The sequence below is a fragment of the Pectinophora gossypiella genome, chromosome 25 (genome assembly GCF_024362695.1).
Source record: "Pectinophora gossypiella chromosome 25, ilPecGoss1.1, whole genome shotgun sequence".
In the NCBI taxonomy this organism is placed as follows: Eukaryota; Metazoa; Arthropoda; class Insecta; order Lepidoptera; family Gelechiidae; genus Pectinophora; species Pectinophora gossypiella.
In genome coordinates, this window is record NC_065428.1 from 8,653,909 (window position 1) to 8,679,845 (window position 25,937).

Sequence of the window (25,937 nt, forward strand, 5' to 3'; positions counted from 1 at the left end):
GAACTAGGACATAAGTTTGAGGTAGGTACCTACTCTACAGATTCTACTAGAAACAACTATTTTAAGTGTGTCTTAAATTAGGACTTAAAGCTTAGTAAATAAGAGAAACCTATTTCATAAAATGTACTACTATTTGTTATTTTTTTATTTGTCCAGGACAGACTATGACTATTACGTCATACAGCCTAATGTGGATTTGAGCTAAATAAAGAATTCTCGTTGTACTTGTAACCGCCATGAAAGGCAGGCAAAGAGTTAGAACTTTACAACCTTGTCATTTGTTAATAAAATTGTACTACAGTAGTTTGAATAGCACTACTCAAAAGAGATGACAAATACAAAATTTAAATACATTGTCGAAAATAAAACACTTCCGAATTTGAATTTGGAAATATTACGTACATTACGAATTGAAAATGTATTTAAATGTTTCGAACACGAAACAAATATGCGCGGTAAAACTTTTTTTTTTTGTTAAAAATGTGTAAGTTTACCCACTCAAACTCACAGGTACACAAATACCGCGATTGATCATCATCTCCCTAGCATTATCCCGTTTTTCACAAGGTTTGACAGGTCCAGTTTTTTTACAGAAGCGACTGCCTGTCTGACCTTCCATCTCGCGAAGGGAAAACCAGCCCAATACAGGTTAGGTTAGGTCATATACTTCCGAAAATGTATTTCTCGAGAATGTGGGTTTCCTCACGATGTTTTCCTTCATCGCTGAGCACGTGATAATCATTTATGACCCAAACATGAATTCGAAACAAATTCGTCACTCATTGGTTTAGGCCTGTGCTGAATCATTATTATTATATTAATCATCTCAATTAGGTAGAGTTTATGTTAGGCTTCTACGGTATTTTTGTAGCGACACATTTAATACATTTTTGTTATGTCAGCATTTTTGGTAGCACTCAGCGCCTGCGTTGCCCCGCGGCTAGCCAGTCTCTCCCGTTCCGTCACCGGGCTAGTTACTATGCCCGACCTTAATTACCGTGTTAAATATTTTCGGTGTATCTAATTGTGTTCAGAATTGTAATTGATAGTCTTATAAAGTGAATAATATAATTTCATCAACTTTCAATAGTTATTTTACTTTCGTGATCCTCCTGATAATATTTACAGTCAGATGATATATTGTAGTGCGGGTCATAGCGCCTTCCTAGTAGAACTTTACAAAAGTGACAAAATCAAATAAGACCCTACATTTTTACTGTTTTCTGCACCTACAAAACTCATTCCCGCCTAATTCAGTATTTATTCTGTATCCGTTCCCAGAATGAATGCATCTCGTTTTACATATTTATAATCTGTCCAGTTTTACATTCGCAGACAATTTTAAATCTTAAAAATTTGTGCTTTAAGGGTGAAGACAGTGTAAATTTGAAAGGCTTTGTAGACACAGCTTGGTTTTATGTAGATTCGTAGTTACCACATTTCGTTGCATCTTTTATGGGGAAGTTTTAAGGTTGTACATAGACCTGATTTGAATGAATTGGCTAGTTTCCTAGATCAAAGATAAATTATGAAATTCTGATTAGTAAATAAATATTTTTTGCGATGCCCTATTAGGGTTATGTACTGATACTGTTGGCGAGGAGCTCGGTGGCGCAGCGGTTAACGCGCTCGGTCTGCGATTGTTGAAGTTAAGCAACTTTCGCAAAGGCAGGTCATAGGATGGGTGACCACAAAAAAAACTTTTCATTGGCGAAATAATAAGTTTTAAGAAAAATTTTACCTTTTTTGGAATAAATAAATTTAAAAAAAAAATTCGAGCTCCTGCGTGCTTCGGAAGGCACGTTAAGCCGTTGGTCCCGGCTGCATTAGCAGTCGTTAATAACCATCAATCCGCACTAGGCCCGCGTGATGGTTTAAGGCCCGATCTCCCTATCCATCCATAGGGAAGGCCCGTGCCCCAGCAAGGTTGTAAAGTTAATGGGCTGGTGATGATGATGATGACTGATACTGTTATTAAATTTAAGACCTTTTATACATATAATGTAGATGATGCAAATAAATAAATGAACGAATGAAAGACAGATTTAAAGGTGACAAAAAACGCTTCCTTTTTTTCTATTTAACTTATTTATCAATTTTAATAAATAATAAGTGCGTAATTTCGTCACGATTTTCTATGACGTCTCAGGTTGCTTTTTCATTCAAAATCCATAGATATGCAGTTGAAAGCGTTCCATATATTTTATTGGCTCCCAATACGGCGTAGGAGCAACCCTATTAATAGCTTAGTGATGGAATACAAATGAATTTGTATTACCGTGAAAAATCGTGGCTTTGCAAAACTAAACGGCTTCCCATCACGGTCGTTGCGCCATTTTAATTATGTGAATTACAATCTTATTACAATATTACAGCTGTTGAATTACAATTACACAAGCATGACTACATTTCCTATGATTATTTTACAATATTTCGACTAAATTGTACCTATTGGGATATACTAGGATATACCATGATACATAGACAGACCTAAAACTAACGAAAAACTTTTTAGTTTTTCTATTTAACTTATTTATGAATTTTAATCAAGAATAAGTCAAATAAGTCCGACATTTATCACGTTTTTTTATGACGTCAATGTACTTTTTCATACGAATTCCATAGGTAATAATTTCGTGCTTTGACGTTTAGTAAAAAGTAACTGATTTAACTAGTTGGAAACTAGCCGAAAAACATCACAACCCTTCTTTTAGCTTCGCGGGACTCGGGTAAAAATATTAACACTAAAAGTAAATAAGAACTTTGAAATATTTATACAAAAGTAATGTATTTTTCTATATAAAAGCATCGGTCGATGTTTTTCACTATTTTTTCACAATATCAACTATATTAAATAAGTAGGTTAGCCAAATTTAAAAAATATGCACAAGATGGCGACCATAACATTCCACATTTAAAAAAATACAATAATGATAACACGTTTAAAACATGCGGGCGCTTATTTTCTAATAAGTTTCTGAACGGCACTTTTCCTTTTTTTTCGAACCTGTTGATGACAATGCGTTGAGTCATAGCGAGCGTTGCCCCCGACTCCCGCGCAGCCAATATGGCGTCTGACAGGGTTGGTATTTAACATACCTGCTACTAGAGCTTCTGGTAACTCTTTTGTACAATACAAAAAAAATATTTAATACGAAATGAGTAGGTACAATCGGTAGCGTTATTTTTTAACATACTAATTTCCTTGCAGATAACCCTTAAACCGTAATGTACTTTTTTAGCATCTTTCTCTTGTCTCCTGCCTGGAAGAATTTTTAAATTTATTATAAAAAAATAATTGCTATAAAATGGAACAAATAAAGGGGTAAGACCTAGGAGAACATTTATAAAACAAATAAATTAGAAGGTGTAGGTCGTATCGTATCAGGAGGTGACGGATTTGGTGGAGAGAAGAAACTAGAGAGGAATGGCGATTACTCCACCAACAAGAACGCAGCTCTTAAATAGAGAGAATAATTCCCATCCCCTCTACTAATGGCCCACCATAGACCGCACGTCAGATTGTGGAGAAAAGTGAATATACCTTATAAAACACCTAATCACATTCTAGTCTCATAGCCATTAAAAAAATACAAATTATTTTCACTAGCAACCCTGTCTAATGGTGTGTAGTGGATGACTTCCGCCAGATCGCGTTCTTCATATCTTATTAGCATTTATCTCAGTTCCGGAATATTTTATGACTTGCATTGCATTGGATTATACAGATTATAACACGTTACCTACACTAGAACGTGAAATAGGGACTCTACACACATCTAGTACATTAGATCCAAACTCTACAAAAATTTGAATAGAATTTTTAAAAGTTTTTATATCATTCCCGCGTAAAGAGATTGCATTTTCCGACACGTATCTCCAAAAAGATTAAATACTTTATTTATTTAATTATTTATTATTCTCAAAAAATCTGGCAAGTATCTGTTAAAAAATATTATAAACGCCATATATATTTTTTTCATGTAATACGGCTTCTTTATCGGATTTTTTCATGAATTCCCGCCAGTTTCATGTAAAGAACGAACACCAAAAAGATTGCATGAATCTTATAAACAATCTTTTTACTTAACTACCACAAATACTTACCATAAAATAGTTCAAGACATAGAGCAACACGGTACTCCGCGATTCAAACACTTTTGTATTGTGGTATTAGTACATCTGTAGTTTTAACTCCGTATTTAAATCACTAGATATTCAAAATTAAATATAGAACAGAACAAAACATGTAGCAATAGATAAAATATATTGCGTTTCGATAAAACTGCGATCCATTGAATATGCATCAGATAAAATTGTGAGCACATGTGTTTTATCTACCATCCGACATACGTTTATGCGGTTTATCTACTAGTTGATAGAAATTTGCATTTTATGTAGGTCACTCTCTAGCCATTTGCAATTTGAGAATTTGATATGAACATTTAGAGGATTTTATTTTCTGTTCCATACTTTTGCGACGGAAAATTCCACTTGATATCAACTCAGAATCATGGTCTGAATCATCCCTTAGTATTCGGTACGATGTCGCTAACACCCTGTATATACAACGTTACACATACATTCACACATAAAGTCACGTCTCATGAAATCATGATAATAAAATTAGTCTTCGATACGCTTAATTTTATTTTTTGACGTAACTTTCTTGGTCGCATTGGACACGGCCGAACAAGTAAGCTCTACATCGGTTTTAAAAAAAAATAGGCCTGAAGATGTCTGCCTAGAACCTTCTAGACATACTTATTTATTTATTTATTTACCTATGAGTATACCTACACCTATAAGTATGTTCCACAAAAAAAACTAACTTGAATCATAATAAAATAAATGTTATTTCTACTAACATTATAATGTAAAATATTATTAAAGTCGTGTGTATGTGATAATGTGACTCATCTTACAACAACCATTCTTTAGATAAGTTATGAGATCTTCACCGTTTGAAATACCCTTTGAATCAACAAAGAGCTAAGTCGTATAAACACACCTTGAGTAAAGTTTCCAAAATATGATTAAGTATATTATGCTTATGGTTCATTTTTATATGCATGTTCTAGAATTCACTGGAAGGGGAAGACCAAGAAGAGCTTACATGGAACAGATTAAAGAGAAGGCGAATGTCGTGTCTTATAAGGAAGTGAAGGAATAGGTCTTTTATAGACAAGAATGGAGAATGCTACACCGACAAGAGCTCTTAAATTAGTGATGATGAGAATTCACTGTGGTCCTGTAGTTCACGGGCTTGCTTCTCAATCAGGGTTGCACCAATGAGTTATTAATTTATCTAAAGTGCAGTTTTCACTAGCACAGTTGGCTCGACCATTATGAAGCGATACGGCTCAGCTATCACGTTGGTCTAACAGAAAGCTCGGTGAGGTGTCGGTAATTAATTCATCTTGCGATGAATGTTCCGTCTTGCGAAGGGAAACCCAGCCCAATACAGATTAGGTCATATACCACCGAATATGCATTTCTCGGGAATGTGGGTTCCGAGGTTTTCCTTCACCGTTGAGCACGTGATAATCATTTATGATCCAAACATGAATTCGAAAACAAATTCGACAATCATTGGTTTAGGCCTGTGCTGGATTCGAACCTGCGACCTCAAAGTGAGAGGCAAGCGTTCTACCAACTGGGCAACCACGGCTTCGGTTTAGTAATAGGTATTATACTAAATCTTCATCTATTTGACTGTGTAAAACAGGTTCAATAATTTGATGGTGTCTGATCTGAATTATTATCAGTGAAAAAAAAAAAAAAAACAAAATAGTGCCAAAGCGGACACGGTATCCGTAACATCAACAAGCCGGTTTAAGGTTTATATATAACCAAATAGATATATATCTTCATAATACATATACGTACAACATGTCGGTGTACAACCAACGCTGATGTCATAATATAAATGCACACGGTGCAAAGATAACTATGACTCATGGCTTTAAGACAATGGAGTTGTAAATTTAGGATGGTGATGGTGTGTCGCTTTTCCAGACAAGCATTATTAATTATATCGCTGTCTTTAAACTGACTAGAAGAAGGGGGATTTATTTTCTAGCATAGGTTGAGTTACCTACGTATCATAAACAGCCTATACGTCCCACTGCTAGGCACACTTTGGGATGCCTAGGGTGGTATTAATAAACTAATCTCAGCTGAGACTGTACCTCAAGATCATGCTCAAGTCCCTGTTTTTATATAAGAACTGTCACATTGACATGATCTTGAGGGCAGTCTCAAAGGTGAGATTAGTTTATTAATACCACCCTTAGTTTGGTTAGGACATTATAGGCTAATCACCAGATTGTCCGAAAGTTAGATGATCCGTGCTTCGAAGCACTGATTCATCTTGCCTACCTACCCACGCGGATAGGTTACCTACGTGTGCAAAAAATACATAAATCGAAAATACAACATTGCGTACTCTGGTTTAGTAGTAAGTATAGTATGGAGCCCACATATCGCGTGTGACGCGATAAATAAGTATAATTGAAAGTCAAAACAAGATGGGCGGATGTGGTCAAAAAGGACCTAAAGGACCTGGGACGATTGAGCGAAGTGGAAGGGAAATACGAAGAAGGCCCCACCATCAGATGGATATAATAAATGCCAAGGAGAGAGAGAGGGAGGGAGATAGAGAGAGAGAGATGTGTATAATTAGTAGTTTTCACTGCATGCTTCCATTTATGCAATACGCTAATAGGGCACAAACTGCCCAATATCATGTATTTTAGATCTTAAGCTAGTAGCATAATACTTAGTAATTAAATAAATGAACCAAAATAATCGTTTATCTCTGGATATTCTCAGGAATCTCAGGTTCTGATCCATCACTTAGAGCGCAATGTTTTAGCTCATAGAACGTAAGTTGATAGCTGCAATTCAATCCACACGGTCGTTTTATATTGCTAAACTTAAACCAAGTATCGAAAAGGTGAAAGAATGATAAAGGATAACGAAATCAACTTCTGATTGTAAGATTAGTGGTCTAATGCGCAATAATTACTATAAGATAAGATAATCAAACCATAAATACCTATTGTATTGCCGAGCTTTGAATGAAACTGGTAGAAAATTTTATTTTTCAAGATCTAACCACTTTCGCTTCAAGTACCGTGAAATGAAACACATAAGACGTTTATTTTCTAAAAAAAATAACTGCACAAAAACCGTATCGGACAATAAATCTATTCTGTTCAAAACGTCAATTTTTACAATGAAAATAAATAAAAATAGTAATGATAATGAGTCACAATGTACCGTAGCCATTTTTGTCAGCCATTTTTTTCGCGCGCGCGAAAGTTTGACAGGTGAATCATCGTTCGGAATTCGTACCTTGATCTGGTTTTTTTTACGCGAGATACCGGCGTTGTTCTATACAGCCACTATTGTGTAGCGATGGTATCGCTCTGCTGCCATAATAATAGCTACTACAATGCTAATTTTATTCCAAAGACTACGCTTTGATTGCGAACCGTCACACTACGCGGTTATTTCGTAGATTGATGACGTTTGATAATAGTTATTGTTTGGCAATTTAGTAGCTATATAAAATGGCGCATTTTCTTTTTAAATTAGATTAAATAAAATGTACAATGTGAAAGTAAATACAGTTTAGCAAATAATACTACGGATGGAAATGAATATTTAAAACTGCGTTTCCAAACGAAAAAAGCTATACAATTGTCGTAAAGTACGCTCGAACGACTTGACCCTTTTGGCACGTAATAGTGTACAGAAATAACCTAGTTCCAGAATATAATGGATACCTACACTTAGAGCAAATTGCATCTGGCGAAACAAATAGCAAGAGGGAATCGATTTTGTTTGTTGGTTGTCCAAGGAACGTTATAGAACACGCTACATACGAATCGTGGGGTATTACGAGACATTGACAGGAGTGCGAAGTTTTTTTTTTTATTTCGGTTATTTTAGTTTTTCCGCAGATAGCATTAACTACATGGCCGGATAAATGGAGATCGCTCAGGGCTCTCTCACCCGGTACAAAAATTCAAGACAGTATGAAGGTTCTAATTTCGGGTACCAGGCAATCATAAACGTATGGAGCCACGACGACTGTCCTGCATACTAAATAAGCATGACTGGCAGAGAAAGTGGGTTATCAGAGTCGACCTCATAGACGTAGAGAAAAATAACTATGACAATTGAAGTCAATGCCAATTAGTCTTTTCAATCTTCGGATATTCTCTATGGACAAGACAGTGTCTTTTCTATACTTTGGCAGTAATGGTTGTATATTTTATGAAGTGAACTGATTGATACAAAGTTTTTGAGGATACAGACAGACGTAAGCTCACGCCCGTAAACCCTAATGGGATGGGCAGAGCCACAAGTAATCATAGACAACATGCAGCTACTGTTGATACGATGTCCTAAGATGGATGTGATGAACCTACTAAGACAAGAGATATGTGTGATGTAATGCCATATGCGGCAATCAAAAAAAAAAAAAAACAAATAAAAAAATAGAAAAATAATTTAAAAAAATATATTAATAAAAAATAAAATTTTTAACAAAAAAAAACCGACTTCAAACGCAAAACTAAAAAGCAATAAATAAATTTACTTCGCACAAAGTAATTAGTACGTATTTTCAATTAGTTAATTATTTTATAAATCTGAAGCCGGTGCCAAGGAAATGCTACAACGAAGTACCGATTCATATATTTTTCAATACTGATTGTTTTGTAATTTTTTGTTTGACATTGTTTTGTAATTGCTTTGATATAGGTATTAAACAATATTGTGTGTACATAGTAATTTGATATTGTAGTAGGGTTGTTGTAGCATTTACTTGGCACCGACTTCAGAATTATAAAATAATTAACTAATTGAAAATACGTACTAATTACTTTGTGCGAAGTAAATTTATTTATTGCTTTTTAGTTTTGCGTTTGAAGTCGGTTTTTTTTTGTTAAAAATTTTATTTTATTTTACGATTTTAAGTGATGGTTAGACCGAGCAAGGATGCAGACAGACAGATTTTCTGATTTATATTCATATATAATAATATAATATATTATTAGTAGTGATCACAATTATTATTGATGAACATGTTTACACACACACACACTAACACACGCGCTAACGCACACGAGCACACGCGCACGTACACACGCACACACACACACACACACACACACACACGCGCGCACACACACGCATACACACACACACACACATGTGTATGTGTACATACACACATGTGGTTGTCAGTGGAAGCTGCTATCATACACACTCACGCATACATATAGATACAGTAGATTTCGCGTGGTTCGCTCGCTGCTAAAGCAGCTCGCGTGTCCTGTTTATTCGAAACTGTCCCTCTTCGTATGGCGGCCATCTTGTTTTTCCGCCACTTTGTTCTTTTTCACCGGCGACAGAATTTGACCAAGATTAAAATGGGTGTCGTGGAAACAAACAAAATCCAGGTGCAATAGGTTTGCCAGGCCGTAGGATGTCTCCCTGATTGGGAGCAGTTTTCAAAGATGACGTTCCGATCACACGCCTATACATCATTTTTACCCCCAAGACATTTTCTGGAAAAACAAAATTTTGTATGGCGGCCATCTTGTTTTTTCGCCATTTTGTATTTTTTTCACCGGCCATTAAATTCGACCAAGATTTAAATAGGTTTCGTGAAAGAAAAATTGGTTCAGGTGTGATAGTTTCGCCAGGCCGTAGGGTGTCACCCTGATGCGGAGCAGTTTTCGAAAATCGGGAAGTATTTCCATACTTAACATGACGATCCGACCACAACCCCGATATATATTTTATATCCCGAGACATTTTCTGAAAAAACAAAATTGTGTATGGCGGCCATCTTGTTTTTCCGCCATTTTGTTTTTTTTTTTACGCGCTATGGAATTTGACCAAGATTTAAATAAGTGCTCTGAAAGAAATATTGGTTCACGTGCGATAGTTTTGCCAGGCCGTAGAGTATCTCTCTGATGCGGAGCAGTTTTTGGTGATCAGAAAGTATTTCCGTACTCTACATGACGTTTTGAGTAAGCGCCCCATACATTATTTTTACCCAAACGGGCTTCTTCCAAAATCGACAAAATTTTGTATGGCGGCCATCTTTTTTTTCCGCCATTTTGTTTTTTTGCACCGGCGATTGGATTTGATCAAGATTTAAATACGTTTCGTGAAAGAAAAATTGCTCCAGGTTGTATAGTTTTGCCAGGCCATAGGGTATCTCCCTGATGCTGACCAGTTTTCGAAGGCCGGGAAGTTTTCCCGAAGCCTAAAGATCGATCCGATCAATATGACTTTACAAACGCACTAGTCGCTCCTACGATTTTTGAAAATTCCCCTCGATTTCTCTGGTCTTCCATCATCAGATCCTGACTTCCTTGACATGGGACCCCCTTGGGTATATCTCCTTTCAAACAAAAAAAGAATTATCAAAATCGGTTCATATACGACGAAGATATGCCCGAACAAACATAAAAAAAAAAAAAAAAAAAAAAAAAAAAAAATATACGGTCGAATTGAGAACCTCCTCCTTTTTTGAAGTCGGTAATAAAATATAAATAAATCCACAATAAGTCACGTCAAAAAAAACGTGTTTTGAAGAAAAAAAAAACCCCACATTATGATATGACCCTAGTACTCTTTAGCAGTGGAGGGTAAATAGGCAAAAGTTAAACATCTCAGGTACGCATCGATAGTGAATATCAGGTACGCATCGATAGTGTCGATAGTTTTGAAATGAGCTATAGAATTTATCGATAATCAAACTATTGATAGCTCGGCAACACTACTCTCAAGTTTAAAAAACGAAGCCAAAAGTTTCAGAACGAACGCTTGTTATAATAGCAACGTTTCCATACAAAATTATTACGAGCAAAACGGCTGCATGTTTAACTGTGTTGCCAGGCCTAAAATATCCAATGACAAACTGCAAACAACATCTAAATCAATCGCATAGACTTCCTCATCAGACAAGACTGTAGCAAAATACTAACACGCACTCAATCCAAGGCTAATATTAGCTAATTGCTTAGGGTTGCCATTTTAAAACATTTCGTCGCCTTAAAATGAAAAGACGTAAGCGCCATTTTGAAAAATCACATAAAAGTGCGCAATGTCAACAAATTATGACAAATAGCAATGTTGCTTTCTTAAATGAATCGCTTCAATTTGGTCTTTTTAACAGCCTCGATGTGATTTTCTTCAACAAAACGGTTTCTTTCAATTAATTTCAAACCAGCTAAGAGACCATAATTTCTTACCTGGATTGAAGCTAGCTCGTCTATTGCGAGACTTTGTTTTTTTATACCTTTTTTGAGTTTGCTCTTGGCCTCAGACTTGCCCAAATGCATTGACGAGGCCTAAGATGTAGCGAACTCGCCCAAAAGGTGCCTTTTCACTCTGGTCTTGAAAGCACCCGGGTTATATGCATTCGGAAATACAGAAGACGGCAGAGATTTCAATTCCTCTTTCTTTATGTCTCTTCCTTTTTGATGCGAACATAGAAGGACTGAAATTGTCTGCCGTCGTCTGCTTTCCAACTGGTTATATTTTTTCATTTGCAAGGTAAGCGTGATCCTCCCTAGACCACATTGTCACTTGCCATCAGGTGAGATTGTGGTCAAACGTGAGCCTATATTGTTAAAAAAAACATCCATCGCAAGGTGAACTAAGGCCCCGCACATTTCCGAGCTTTCAAAACGATATATTCCAGGACATTTTTGCGTTTACAGCAATGTTATCGATATCCGGTGTTCGAAGAACTATCCACTTACATAAACGTCACCTGGTTTCCTCATTTCCTCAATTCACCGCATTTAAAACGTTTTACAATCGTAACGTTAAGTTGGTTATGATAATGTTAAAACGTTAAGATCTCGGTTGTACCGGCATGAGTTTACAAAAGTGAAACCGCCTTTCTGTTCCACTCCACATGTGTACTTGCATAATTAAGTTAAAATTAACCTGTTACTTAGCTATAGAATTAAGAATAATACGTTCATCATCATTCATCATCAGCCCATAAACGTCCCTACTGGGGCACGGGCCTTCCCTATGGATGGATAGGGAGATCGGGCCTTAAACCATCACGCGGGCCCAGTGCGGATTGATGGTTATTAACGACTGCTAATGCAGCCGGGACCAACGGCTTAACGTGCCTTCCGAAGCACGAAGGAGCTCGAGATGAAAACATATTTTTCATGGTCACATATTTTCAAATATTTTTTTTATTTACACACATATATTTTTTTTGTGGTCACCCATCCTATGACCGGCTTTTGCGAAAGTTGCTTAACTTCAACAATCGCAGACCGAGCGCGTTTACCGCTGCGCCACCGAGCTCCTCTGCCTACCCCAATTGGGAAAATATCATTATCGTAAGGGCGAAAATATCTTTTTTGCAAATATCCAAACTCCTCCGTGCTTCGGAAGGCACGTTAAGCCGTTGGTCCCGGCTGCATTAGCAGTCGTTAATAACCACCAATCCGCACTGGGCCCGCGTGGTGGTTTAAGGCCCGAACTCCCTATCCATCCATAGGGAAGGCCCGTGCCCCAGCAGTGGGGACGTTAATGGGCTGGTGTTTATGGGGTAGGCAGAGGTAAATACATTCATCGTATGATGAACTCACCCACGCCTCACAGAGCTTTACGCTACGTTAGCGTCGGACCGTTCCAAATTCAATTAAAACTTCTAACTACAAAAGAATGTTACTCGAATTAATTATAAACTTTATTGATAAAACTATAAAAGGTAATAAGTAAAATGTAATTCTAAATTAATCGTATAGCGAACAAATAATGTACAATTATAATATCTTCAAAAGTTCTCAGTCTTCTATGGGCACAAACATCGTAAAGATTTTCAAATTCTTTGGCGCTGTCTCCTATGAACATAAGATTTAATTTAATAAAAAGTCCTACGTCTGGAAAACTGTAACTAAATGTAAAAGTAAGTACAATTGGATCGAACACTACAACCAAGATAAATTATGAAACTCTTACTAAATAAAGACAGATCTAAGACTAACGAAAAACGAAAATGAAAACTCTTTTTCTATTTAACTTATTTATGAATTTTAATACGGCCTCTGTGGTCCAGTGGTTGAGCGATGTGCTCACGATCCCGGAGGTCTCGAGTTCGATTCCCGGTGGGGACAAATCACAAAAATCACTTTGTGATCCCTAGTTTGGTTAGGACATTGCAGGCTGATCACCTGATTGTCCAAAAGTAAGATGATCCGTGCTTCGGAAGGCACGTTAAGCCGTTGGTCCCGGTAACTTCTTACTGATTTAAGTACGTAGTCGTTACATGAGTCATGTCAGGGGCCTTTGGCGGCTCAATAATAACCCTGACACCAGGGTTGATGGGGTTAGTAATCACCTCACAACCCACACGATAGAAGAAGAATGAATTTTAATCACGAAAACGTACTAATAAGTCCGACATTTTATCACGTTTTTCTATGACGTCACAGTGTGCTTTTTCATACAAATACCGCAGTAATTTCGTGTTTTTACGTTTAGTAAAAAGTAACTGATTTGACTAGTAGGAAGGCTATTGAGAAATCGGCAAACCAAAGGAAGGAAAACATCGTGAGATAACCCACATTCCCGAGAAATTCATTTTCGGAGGTAATGTGACCTAACCTGTATTGGGCTGGTTTTCCCTTCGCGGGTTGGAAAGTTAGACAGTCAGTCGCTTTTGTAAAAAACCGGACCTGTCAAATCTTCAGGTCAGGTAACCGGACCGTGTGAGAAACGGGATAATGCCAGGGAGATGATTCCCCTTAATATTATAATATATTAATATTATAATATTCCACCGACTGTAGCAGAAACCTAGTAACGTTTTCCTAACATTTCGACGTCATATTTCTGTCCAGGTATTCCCGGGAGTGTAAACTTGTGTGGCCTAGATACGTTGGTGTAAAATATAGAGCTAAAGGAGAACGGGAAAATATATTCGACGGAACTCGTGAAGAAATATACCTATAAAAGTCAAATCATTTATACCCAAAAACAAAGATAAAAGATGCATGTGTGTTGAAATTAGAAGGTTGCTTGGTTGCTTCTATGCTGTTCTGGGAGCAAATAAAAAACATAGAACACGTTCAGCTGCTTGTCTTCCCGGGCATGTCGTAAAAACCGACAGAGGGATTGTGTCCTCTAACATGATGGACTAATGTTATGGGCGATAGGCCCTTATCACCATAAGGTTTATCATATCCAGCTTACGACATCGTATCAACAGTGGCTGCAAGTTGTCTTTGATTACTTGTGGCTCTGCCCACCCCATTAGAGATTACGGGCGTGAGTTTATGTATGTATGTATGTAAATTAGAAGGTTAAAGTAAGGCAACTCTGTACAACGCCTTCTATATTATTTTTGAGGAAATCCCTCATTGATTTTTTTTTATATTGGCTAAGTATGTTGGCTCAACTATGATGGTAAACATAGAGAAGCCCTAATTGCAGGAGCAACTGAAAAGCAACGCAATGAGTCAGTTTCGAATCAGTTGCGATTACCATGCTGGCCTACTAGGTGCTTCTTCACGCTTCGCTTAAAGGACCCCATGTTTTAAGAAGGAGGGAACGCTTGAGCCGGCAACCCGTTCCACTTTTTAATGGTGCGGCAGAGATAGGAGTTGCCGAATTTTTTTGTGCGCGATAGAATTTCTTCCACAGTAAAGCGGTGGCATCGTAAGCTGGCTCGTGTGGTCCTGTGATGGACGAGGAAGGGCAAATGACCCTATTTCTTTTTGGCAAGGCTATCTGTTCCCGTTAATAATAAGTAGTTGTAGATAATTTACAACAAGGTACTTACCGGCGTTCTTCTGCTAAGCAGTGTACCAACTGGGCTTGGTATCTTGGTCGGAGTGCCTCCGTGAGGACTGCGGGCTGAAACAACGCAAATAATACGGTCATTCTCACATAGAAACCATAAAAACAAGGGAGATATGCCCTTAGGACTAAATTATAAGAGTCCGCATGTCGCCTGTTAACTCACGTCTCGGCGTGTGAAGCGGCCGCACCAACATATTCTTGGCTGGACCGCTACATCGATGTACCCGCCGTTCATTACGTAGTAACACAAGCGCTAGTCGTAGTTGCGCGATACCAAAGAAGCAATGAAGGACGTGGAAGGTTTTATAATACGATCGTTGTCTCACATCGTCGTTGATGTCGCGAACTGACGTATCTGCAATTCTTGGCGAAACTGATTTGCATCTTTTGAAATTGTCAATAAGACCAAATCATAAAAAAATACAGATACTTCAATTAGCCAAGTCGGCCGATATAATATGCTCGTTTAGTATAATGAAAGGTTAGAATGAGATTTTTGTATGGATATGTCCCTGGTTCCAAACCTACGGTGTATAACGTAGAACCCTTGCCCATACGGGTGAAAACCTCAACGGTTGCAGAGGCGGAGATGGGAGCCATCGGTACAGCAATGCAGGACGGAAGAGGCGAGTCACAGGGACTGTAACCTGGAACCTGACGGACGGCAGTAGTAACTGCCAGTATTATTCAGAGGCGGAGGACAGGAGTCCTAGTACGGCTTCGAAATAGACTACTCTGGGCGCCGTAACACTCTGCGGGGCGGAAGACAAGAGAGAAACCACTACCCTATTTTTCCCTAAAAAGTAGCAAGGAGAATGCTAGACCGACAAAAGCGATGAAGTCTCGGGTGTGCCGTAACCTTGCAAGTTGAAGGAACTATACCATCATAGCTTTTTCTAACTTTTACTTTTACAAATTGACCGAAAGTCAACCTTGTCATAAACACCTGTCGTTTGTAGGCGTTCAGAACACGTAATATCTTACACACTTCACTATTCCATTTGTAGGGCATATGAACCGGTTTTATTGAGACTTGAGATGATATTTCCGTCGGCATTTCACTTTCGAACGTGCCTTTCTTGGAGCATAATAGATTGGAACCAGGGATGTTATGGATATGAAATTTCGGATACGGATTTAAGAAAGATTATTATACCGAATCACAGGGACTGTAACCTGGAACCTGACAGAGGGCAGCAGTAACTGTCAGTACTATTCAGAGGCGGAGGACAGGAGTCCTAGTATGGCTTTGTAATAGACTACTCTGGGCGCCATCCCACTTGCGTCAGACAGAGTACTACGGGGCGGAAGGCAATAGGGAAACCACTGCCCTATTTATCCCTAAAAAAGTAGCATGGAAATGCTGCACCGACAAGAGCGTGGCTCTTAAATTGATGATGATGATTATACCGGATACGGTTACGAATCATTTCGGATTATCCGTTAGTTTCGGAAAATTTCAGTTACGGATATCAGTTTTTTAAGGAATTTCTAAAGTAAAATACAAATAAGTAATAAAGTGGTTTTATTTATAACGACTAGTTATATAATGTTACGTTCTGTACGTAGCATTATTTTTTATTCTATGCCTGTAGTTCCAAAGAAATTGAATTAGAAGACAGGGTTTAAAAGAGGAAATCTACAAAATAGAGAACTTATGGTGTTGCTGTTGAGACACGTGATTTCCAGGATTTGTGTCCAGTTAATGGCAATAGGTTCGCTCCCTATACATGGCTTTTAGCATAGCTGGCGAGGACTGGGTGCATATACTATAAGCCTCTGCCTACCCCTTCAAGCATATAGGCGTGATGCATAAACACTCCATTTACCCCAAACCACACTTTACATAACAATACCCACAAAAGGTAACATAAGTCTGACCATGAAATCTGACTCACATAACGCAAACGCGTGGGTTTGCGTTGCAAACATGGCTACCAGACCATCAATCTGATCGGTCAATACAAGTCATCGACTACACACCCTATAGACACCCAACAGACGAACGGGTCCTGTTAACGTATCTGACTAATAGATCAGATATAAAATGTCCAATAGCTGATGACGGGGTATGAAGGAAAGGATTGTATTTGTTTACCTTTGTTTATTTAAAACGTTTTATAATTTTGTACGTTTTCCCTTTAAAAACAACCGTCCGCCATTTCCCTATCATTAGCTTTTATGACTTTTCGACATAATGTATAGTCTAAGAAAAAAGCCCTACGGCCGCGGCACTAGTGTCGCCAAATCTGCATAGAATTGTTGTCAATTAAATCCATTGAAAAGCGCCACAGCGCGAGTCTGCGCGAACCTGGTAGTCTTCGTTTTGTAATAAGGAGGTAGGGATCTACTTAGTTGTACGACGATGATACAAGTCATTATTTAGTTATGTGATGAGTTTTGTTTTTTTTTAGTTCCGTGTGGGTTTATTTACATAGACAGGTGCTTTACTCATCTTTGGATTTGTAGATTCAATCATAAATATAAATAGTTCGGCATTTTTATCTTAAGGCGCCTTTGATTAGAATGACTGCATATTATCTTATCTATAACATAACATAAACAGCCTGATATATGTCCCACTGCTGAGCACAGGCCTCCCCTCAATCAACCGGAGGGGGTATGGAGCATACTCCACCACGCTGCTCCACTGCGGGTTGGGGACTGCTAATGCAGCCGGGACCAACGGCTTAACGTGCCTTCCGAAGCACGGAGGAGCTAGAGATGAAAACTTTTTTTTTGTGGTCACCCATCTTATGACCGGCCTTTGCGAAAGTTGCTTAACTTCAACAATCGCAGACCGAGCGCGTTTACCGCTGCGTCACTGAGCTCCTCAATAAAAAAAAACTCATACCACCTTACAAATACCAAGCTGAGTAGATAGATAGAAAGTAGTCTACAACAAGTAATGCCCCTATAGAACAATATCGTACGGCCTATAACCTTATTTAAAAGCCATAACACTTTATGAAGTTTTATTTAATCAAATTTATTTAATCAATAAACAGTGATTCAGTTGAATCACATCAACTCTTGGTCATTGTCATTGTTGTAATAGATATAACCGAAGTGATAACGTCGTAAACGCCTCTTTGAAAAGTCACATTCAAATCAAATCAATTGCCCACCCATCAACCCATCTTAATTAAAAAAAAAAATCAATAACAAAAAATAATAATTAATTAATAAATAATAATAAATAAATAATTAATTAATTTTTATTTATTGTATAACTACTTTTAGGTTAACAAATAGCAGGCCTTATGCCACATGAGATGCAATCCCGATTTCGCGGGATCCCGGTCTCGCGAGATCTCGGGATTGATCCCGATTATTAGACGAGATCCCATTCGAGATTGAATCCCGTCAATGCTGGGCGAATCTCCTTGAGTTATACTTTTTGTTTTCATTATGTTCAGGTTTGGTTTTAAAGGTTTTTGTTTTCTTTCAAACAATATTTTCCCATATCCCATAATACAGATTCACTCTAGTTTGGGAGTTCAGAGGTCATTGCCTCGTGTAAAATTGAAACAGCCACACATTGTAAAATTTATTTTTTAGCTACCTGTGTATTAGGCTATTTGAAATAAATAAATATTATTATTATATTATTTTCAGCCATCCTAATTTTACATTTTTTTATGAACTAGACGAGATTCAGAAAACTTCGGGATCTCGCGGGATTGATATTTCCAATCCCGCGGGATCTCGAATTTGTGATCTCGAATCGGGATTGCATTCCCTAGCTAATAGTATGGATACATCCTCTATAGTTTTTTTTTAGTTCACCTGTATTACCTGTAAAGCTATACAACGCCATCTATATCTATATGTTTTTGGTGAACGTAGTCTGGAAAGTCCTTCATTATCTATGGTCCGGAGTTGGCTTTTTGGCGGGAAACGGGAACGGGACAGTTGCTTTCTTCATTGAATAATCTAAATAATTAATACGAAGTGGTGTTTTGTGGTTAATGATCGCATTAAGTTAGTCGGAAGACATTCGCGAGTGTTATTATATTGGAGTATTCAATAAACAAAGTGTATCTGCCTATTTTCGCTTCGTGTCAGGAAGCCGCTTCATAACTCAAAAGTTTATGCGGACTTTTGAGTTAATTCGTTTGGGGTTCGGAGTAGGAGTCTACTCCGAGGATGGGGGCTTAGGTTTCATCATCATCACCTTTCATCATTTCATTAATCATCAAGAAAAAAAATACGTCAGACATGGCTGTATGGGCATAGTTCCCTTTGCCTTACCCTTCGGGGAAAACCAAAACAAAAAAAATATATCTATGGTCCAAACATGAATCCAAACAGTTTGGGAGACGCTTTAAACTAACAACAGACTACAGACATAACCTTGCTTTCTCACGTAATAACCAAACTTCAAACACGTTAACCGTTCACGCGTGCGTTTTCGTTCGTTTTAGTAGTAAAATTCAAAGGTGGAACTAACGTTTACGCACGCGTTCAAAGTGTCTTTCGACATTGTATACCAGTAATGTGTTACTAAACGTGTAAACCAGTTGGCTTATGATTATGGCTTTTGGGAATTGTTCTTTGTTTCAAAGCAGATATGTTTATTCTTACTGCGACTTGAGTTAAAAAACCATATTTTAAAAAACACATATGTACATGTTATTCATATTTAGTTGTAGTGTCTAGTGCTTAGAGTTAGGCTCACGATCTGGAGGTCCGGGAACGATTCCTGATGGCGACATTGTCGAAATCACTTTGTGAGACTGTCATTTGTTTTGTAAGGACTTTTCAGGCTTGAATCACCTGTTATGTTTGTTGTAATATTTTTCCTACCAACGAGTAAAAAAGTTACCCACTCTCCCCTTTAGTCCTTAGCGACTTACGCTACGGCCACTTAAGACTAAACTAAGACCCAGAGGGGGTGAAGTCGGCATCCGATACGAATGAGGGGGGACTTTCCAGTATAGATGGCGCTGTACAGATTTTCCTTCGTTTAACCTTCTAATTTTATGGATAACAGACATTTGTATTTTTTTTCTTTGTTGTTGGGTATAAATGACTACTCTTTTTATTACACCCAGGCACAATTACATCTTCCACACATTTTTATTCTGATCAAAATAAAGAGAAGCAATATAATTCGTTAATGTGATCCAAATATCAAGCAACAATTATTTTTATATACCCTTCTGCCGTTGCATTGTATTTTGGAACAATTGTGTATCTATCCGAGTAATGAGAAAATAGGTAGTTATCACGTTAAAGCTGTATAATTACTGTGTCCGGAGACTCCGGAGGTCCCGGGACCTCATTCGAATCCCGGTCGAGACAAATCACAAAAATCACTTTGTGATCCCTAGTTTGGTTAGGACATTACAGGCTGATCACCTGATTGTCCAAAAAGTAAGATGATCCGTGCTTCGGAAGGTACGTTAAACCGTTGGTCTCGGTTACTACTTACTAATGTAAGTACGTAGTCGTTACATGAGTCATGACAGGGGCCTATGGCGGCTCAAGAATAACCCTGACACCAGGGTTGATGGGGTTGGTAATCCACCTCACAACCCACACGATAGAAGAAGGTGCGGGCCGGAGAGTTATCGTTCTAGTATTAATCTCTATTCTATGCTGAAAGTAAAGGTGCATAACCTAACATGGTGACATAACCTACACGCAATCGAATACGAGCTAATTTAATTACTTAATGTACTTGTAAAAAAAATCTTGCGACATCATTAATGTTACGTATTTTCGTTAAAAAAATAGTTTAATTTTTTTTTATTATTGGGCGATTCTACCTAAATTCAAAAAATAATTCCAAGCATTTTTGGATTCAAAAAAGGCGTTCGATTTTAAGTTTTTTTTAATGCATATTGCCAGAATATAAAATATATCATGTGTGCGTTATTTGTCTTTTGATGTGATGTCATTATAATGTATTTATTATATATGTAATCCGTGTCTGTGGTGTCCTAACTAATAAATGTTTCTTTCTTTCTTTAACACTACTTGCAGCCACTTTTGGTAGTAACTCCTAAGATGGCTGTGACCACGGAATATAAGAAAGAGTATGGAAAGGCCCTATGGCGCATTTTGTATGAGAACCGCTGTCGCCGGTTCGACCCCGCTCTCTTTTACTACTACTCCTGCAAACAGATGACTACGATAGCTCTACTACTTCCCAAATTCCATAGCCACTTTACCGGCAATGTACATTTACTGCAAACAAAAGTATTTTTTTGGTAAATAGCCGATCATACTAAAGTTTTTAGCTTTCCTGTGATAAGGAGGGATTTCCTTGCATGATAGTCGATATTTATTATTTGGCCTGATTACAATGCAATGCACACGACGACCCTTTCATATACTATCGTGGAGCTCCGTGCGTCGTGAGGTTTGCGGACGAGTGTCCAAAGTTGAAGTATGAACTCTTTGCTCATACTTGTTTGACTTTCTTCTATTCCGTGTCTATGACGAACTACTACTGATAAGGTGATCAGCTCATTAGCCATAATTATATTTTTACGAGACTGGCATAATCGCCCAAAGGGCAAAGAAGTCTCATTAAAAAAAGTAAAATTACATCAGCATTTTACATTATGGCGGCGTAATATAGCCGCATAATGCATTTTTATCATAAATCACGTAATCTTAGATGGTCCTTATCACATTTCACGTGGCGAGGCTGGCGAGCTACTTGATATTGTATTGTAGACTATGTTTACGGGTGGATTAGGTCTTTTATTGATCTGTAATATGAAGATTGCTTTTTCGCCCTAATGCAGTATAATGAAGTATATATGGAATGTTTAGAGAATCTTCATTTTATTACAGTGGTGAGAAAGGTATTAATACCGGTTGGTTTTAGGTTGGACATCATCACCAGCCCATTAACGTCCCCACTGCTGGGGCACGGGCCTTCCCTATGGATGGATAGGGAGATCGGGCCTTAAACCACCACGCGGACCCAGTGCGGATTGGTGGTTATTAACGACTGCTAATGCAACCGGGACCAACGGCTTAACGTGCCTTCCGAAGCACGGAGGAGCTCGAGATGAAAACTTTTTTTTTGTTTTTTGTGGTCACCCATCCTATGACCGGCCTTAGCGAAAGTTCAACAATCGCAGACCGAGCGCGATTACCGCTGCGCCACCGAGCTCGTTTTAGGTTGGTATTAGGCTTTTAATTTTAAAGTGACATAAATGGCCCCGATTCCTGCAGACACCGCCTAATTTTATTTTAAGTTATATCCGTCATTTTCATATCCGTCGAAAAGGAAAGGGACGGATGATTCACAGCTCTTAATTTTAGGAAGAATGAGTAAATTAATGTGTCGGGTTATTGACTGACGTAAAATTTTTAGACGGTTGGTTTAGATTTGTGCTTAAAATTGACGTGTGTTCCATAAATTTTATGCTTGTCGATTACCCGTCCCTTTCCTTTTCGGCGGATAAGAAAATGACAGATATAACTTAAAATAAAATTAGATGGTATTTACAGGAATTAGCACTATTGTATCTTATAATATGGGTACCTACCCGAAATAAATGCATTTTTTTTTATTCTTTTTATTATTATCACTTCAGCAGAGTCTGCACGCTAACCGCGCGGCGTGAATGAGGATAAAAGCTATCAATTATTGGTATCGATTGTTCTTGCAATAGTTAGAAGCGATAGTATAAGGAATAATACTACGTATAGAACGGCAACTCTCCGCTCCCCACCATCGTCTGAGCTAGGTTTATCTCACTCCCCCTCGAACATAGTTTAGACTTAAATCGTATGGCGCCAGACGTCACACACACAGATGCGCGTGTATAATAACGTCAATGTGTGGTGTCTGTACAACGAGGTTGTTTATATGAAGTGTCTGGGATGTGGATAAAGGCTCAAATGTAAGCAGCAGCACTGCTGAGCGTTCCTAAATGAGACAGTTCTCTATACTGTCCAGGTAAAATTCGTGATAAATTGCTATAAAATGTGGAACAACATGCAGTGTATCCCGTCTGAAGGATGAGTTACGAAAAAAGCAGCCAGTTAGAAAAAGGTAGTTTTAAATGATTTTGCAGTTAAACGCTGCAAAGGGTTATAAAAATATAACCAAAAGAATGTGTTTGCTTACTCAAATAGTATGGGGAACTGTCAAAATTTCAGAACACTCAACAGGCGACACCTGATGGTAGAAATAGGCATTTTTATCCTCAATAATGAGATCTCGATTTATATCGAGGGCTTCGGCAATAAACGTAGCGAATGCTATCCACATAGATAAACGTCGAACGGCCATTGGTCCAAGCTCTCGATATAATACGCGGCGCGCGCGACACGGTTGTCGTGCCGATTTGGATTGAATATTTGATTACCAATGCTCGCTACCAGCGCCCCATTTGCGCGTGTTTAGATGGTTTTTTTTCCTAGTATGGCATGAGACCCGAAATTGTCTAATGTTCAGGTTAGGTAAGCGGTCCCTATGAAAACACGGGATAATTATACTATAGATATGTTTTTTTTATTTATTGCTTTCTGCATTTTCAACATGAAATTAAAAAAACAAAGTAAAAATACTTACGTTTTCCAGGTGTATGTCGTGGACTTAGAGGTGGACGGTCTTCAAGAGTAAAAGTGGCATTAAGATCCGACGTTGACAAACCGTTATTGTTGTACTTCTTTACGCTCTCAGCCCAGTCCTGAATCCAGGTCTTATCACCTTTGCACCGATTCAAACTCAGATATGAAAGTTTACCAACCACTTGCTCTGGTGTAATATCTGAAGAGACCCCACTATCGTCCCTCAGCGCTTTCTGAGCATTTTTCAAAGCTGTACTCTCGAACTTAGAATCATCAAACGGCATTATGGCATTACTTGGTAAGTTTACAGGAACCGATGACTCTCTACTCAGTCTGTGAATGTAATCTGTCTGGTCTATTTCGGATTTAGTTAAACTACATCTTCTACGGGGAAGTACGTCGATTTTAAGACAAGGTTTTTTAGAGCTTAGGACTCCAGATGTAGTTACCGAAGTGAAGTTGCCAAAATCTAGGTCCGGTTTCGGTGGAGACTTGGCAAAGGTTTTCTCAGTAATTGTTCGTACTCTATTCTTTATCTTTTCTAAGTAACTACGAGTTGATTTGATCTGTTTGGATGTTTGAGCAGCCAAGTCATGCTCGGTAGGAGATTCATAGCAACAGGATATTTCTAAAACATTTTTGTCTTTCGAAATCTTCGTTGGGATGTCAAATGGCGCATTTGTGGATATAGGACTTCTTAAACCGAGGTCTCTTCGCGGTTCTTTTGTTATGACCCGATTTGGATAATCAAAAATCAGTTCTGGGTCCCTTTCGTTACTACCCGCATGCTTTTTCAAAGACTCCTGTATAGCACCATCAAGTAAATCAGTCCCAAACGTCCTGTCTATGCTCATTCTTGCTTTTTGTTCCTCTGTATAGTTGTCCCCCTCAATTGTATATGTTCCTGTGGACGAGTTGTTTGATTGTCTGTCAACATCATCATCCACATACAATGGTTCAACTTTTGGTGGACATTTTTGGAATAATAAATCAGGGGTTTCCGAAGAGGCTCTCCCTTTCCTGAATGGGCTTTTTGAGTGTTCTGGGGTCGACAGCCCATTATCAGGGGTCAATATGTCTAATTCCGGACTAGAAATATCTGTAAGCATGACACCTTCAGGACTCTGATCAATTATATGCTCCATTGGTCGTGGCTGGTATGCTAGGCTACCGTAACTCGGAGTTCTATGGACGTCTCTCATTACATAGGAACTGTTTGCACTGTTTTTTAAAGGTAAATTTAAACCTTGACGGTTTGAGAAATTGTCACTTCGAGACATAATGCTATCGACTATAGGACTTTTGGACGTACGTTTCGGCTGGAGAGCGTCAGGCGATTTGATATGTCTGGTTGAGATTGGACTGGTAACACTTTGGGCTAGGGGACTGCTTCTTAGTTTGACAGAGCCAGAGAGACCACTGTCCTCCTGATCAGAGGAGAAGTACCCTTCGGAGTTGTAACCTTGGGCCTTTCGTGGGAGTTTTGCGCTCATGGGAGGCTTCAGGGGAGCTGGACTGGGCCGCGTCAGGCTGGCAGACATCGACTGCACTCTCTGGTGTCTCGCCTGAGATTTCTTCGCCAGCTCTTCGAGCCTCCGATTGTCTACCTGCTTGGTATCTCCGAAGTCGATCGTGAAAGCCATCGGGTGGCACTTCGGAGTGCTCGGTCCAGATTTTTCCCCTTTCTGATTGGACTCGCCAGCTTCGTCCCCATTCTTATTCAAGCTCACGCTCTCTGAAGAGGACTTCGATATAGTCTGGTCCTGCGTCGTGCTCTGCCCCTCGGAGAGAGGACTCGACTCCTCAACACTAACACTCATGTTTTCAAGGATAGCAAATCATAAATATGACATCATATCCACTACACCTTTGTTTCACCACACTATTTATCGGATTACGCACGACACTGCACGAATTGCGAAAATTAAATTATAAAGAATACTTTCGAAAAGTGGAACGAGAGCATAATTAACAATAAAAACTAAAAATTAATGCGAACTCCGCCTACATTCGCGAGAAATCACGGAGCGGATAAAAATGACATGACAGCTGGCTATGTGACGTACGAAAATGGACTGAAAATATTTGCTTTGATTACTGGCAACATTTGACCGCATGGAGGGGAGACATTCGCCTACAAAACGTACAAAACAAACAATGTACTCGACAATTATTTTTCAATTTTTTTAAATTTATTATTATTATTATAATTCGAAATTCAAAAGTAACTTTACCGCAAACTTTATTTTTTTTCCACCAAATCATCAAAATAAACTCTATTTTACATAAATAAAAGTTTTTTTTAAATGATGTGAAAGTATTTTTTTGTCGTGGCAACTTATGCGTATTAATGTCAAAATATCTTTCATTACACGCAAATGTGTAGAAAAAAACACAAATAGACAAGTATTATAATTAATAATTTGCCTTTATAATTACAATAGAACCACATTTATAATTAACTCTATTTTTTTCAGATGGCTGTTATAATATTTTTTCACATATTCACCGTTAAGCTCTGATAATTA

General features: G+C 38.2%; 1 protein-coding gene across 4 annotated transcripts in view; it reads right to left on the reverse strand.

Annotated features, from left to right (window-relative positions):
- Positions 1 to 25,480, reverse strand: part of LOC126378027 (uncharacterized) — a 62,455-nt gene extending 36,975 nt beyond the window's left edge. For all 4 annotated transcript variants that reach the window (XR_007568026.1, XR_007568027.1, XM_050026089.1 and 1 more), the window contains exons 1-2: positions 23,411 to 25,480; positions 14,846 to 14,919 (exon numbers count right to left, since the gene is read on the reverse strand). Coding sequence is in view for 2 of the 4 variants with exons in the window: in XM_050026089.1 (XP_049882046.1) it covers positions 14,846 to 14,919; positions 23,411 to 25,229 (1,893 nt within the window). In the remaining 2 variants the exon portion in view is untranslated. The remainder of the gene's footprint in view (positions 1 to 14,845; positions 14,920 to 23,410) is intronic.
- Positions 25,481 to 25,937: the final 457 nt, after the last annotated feature.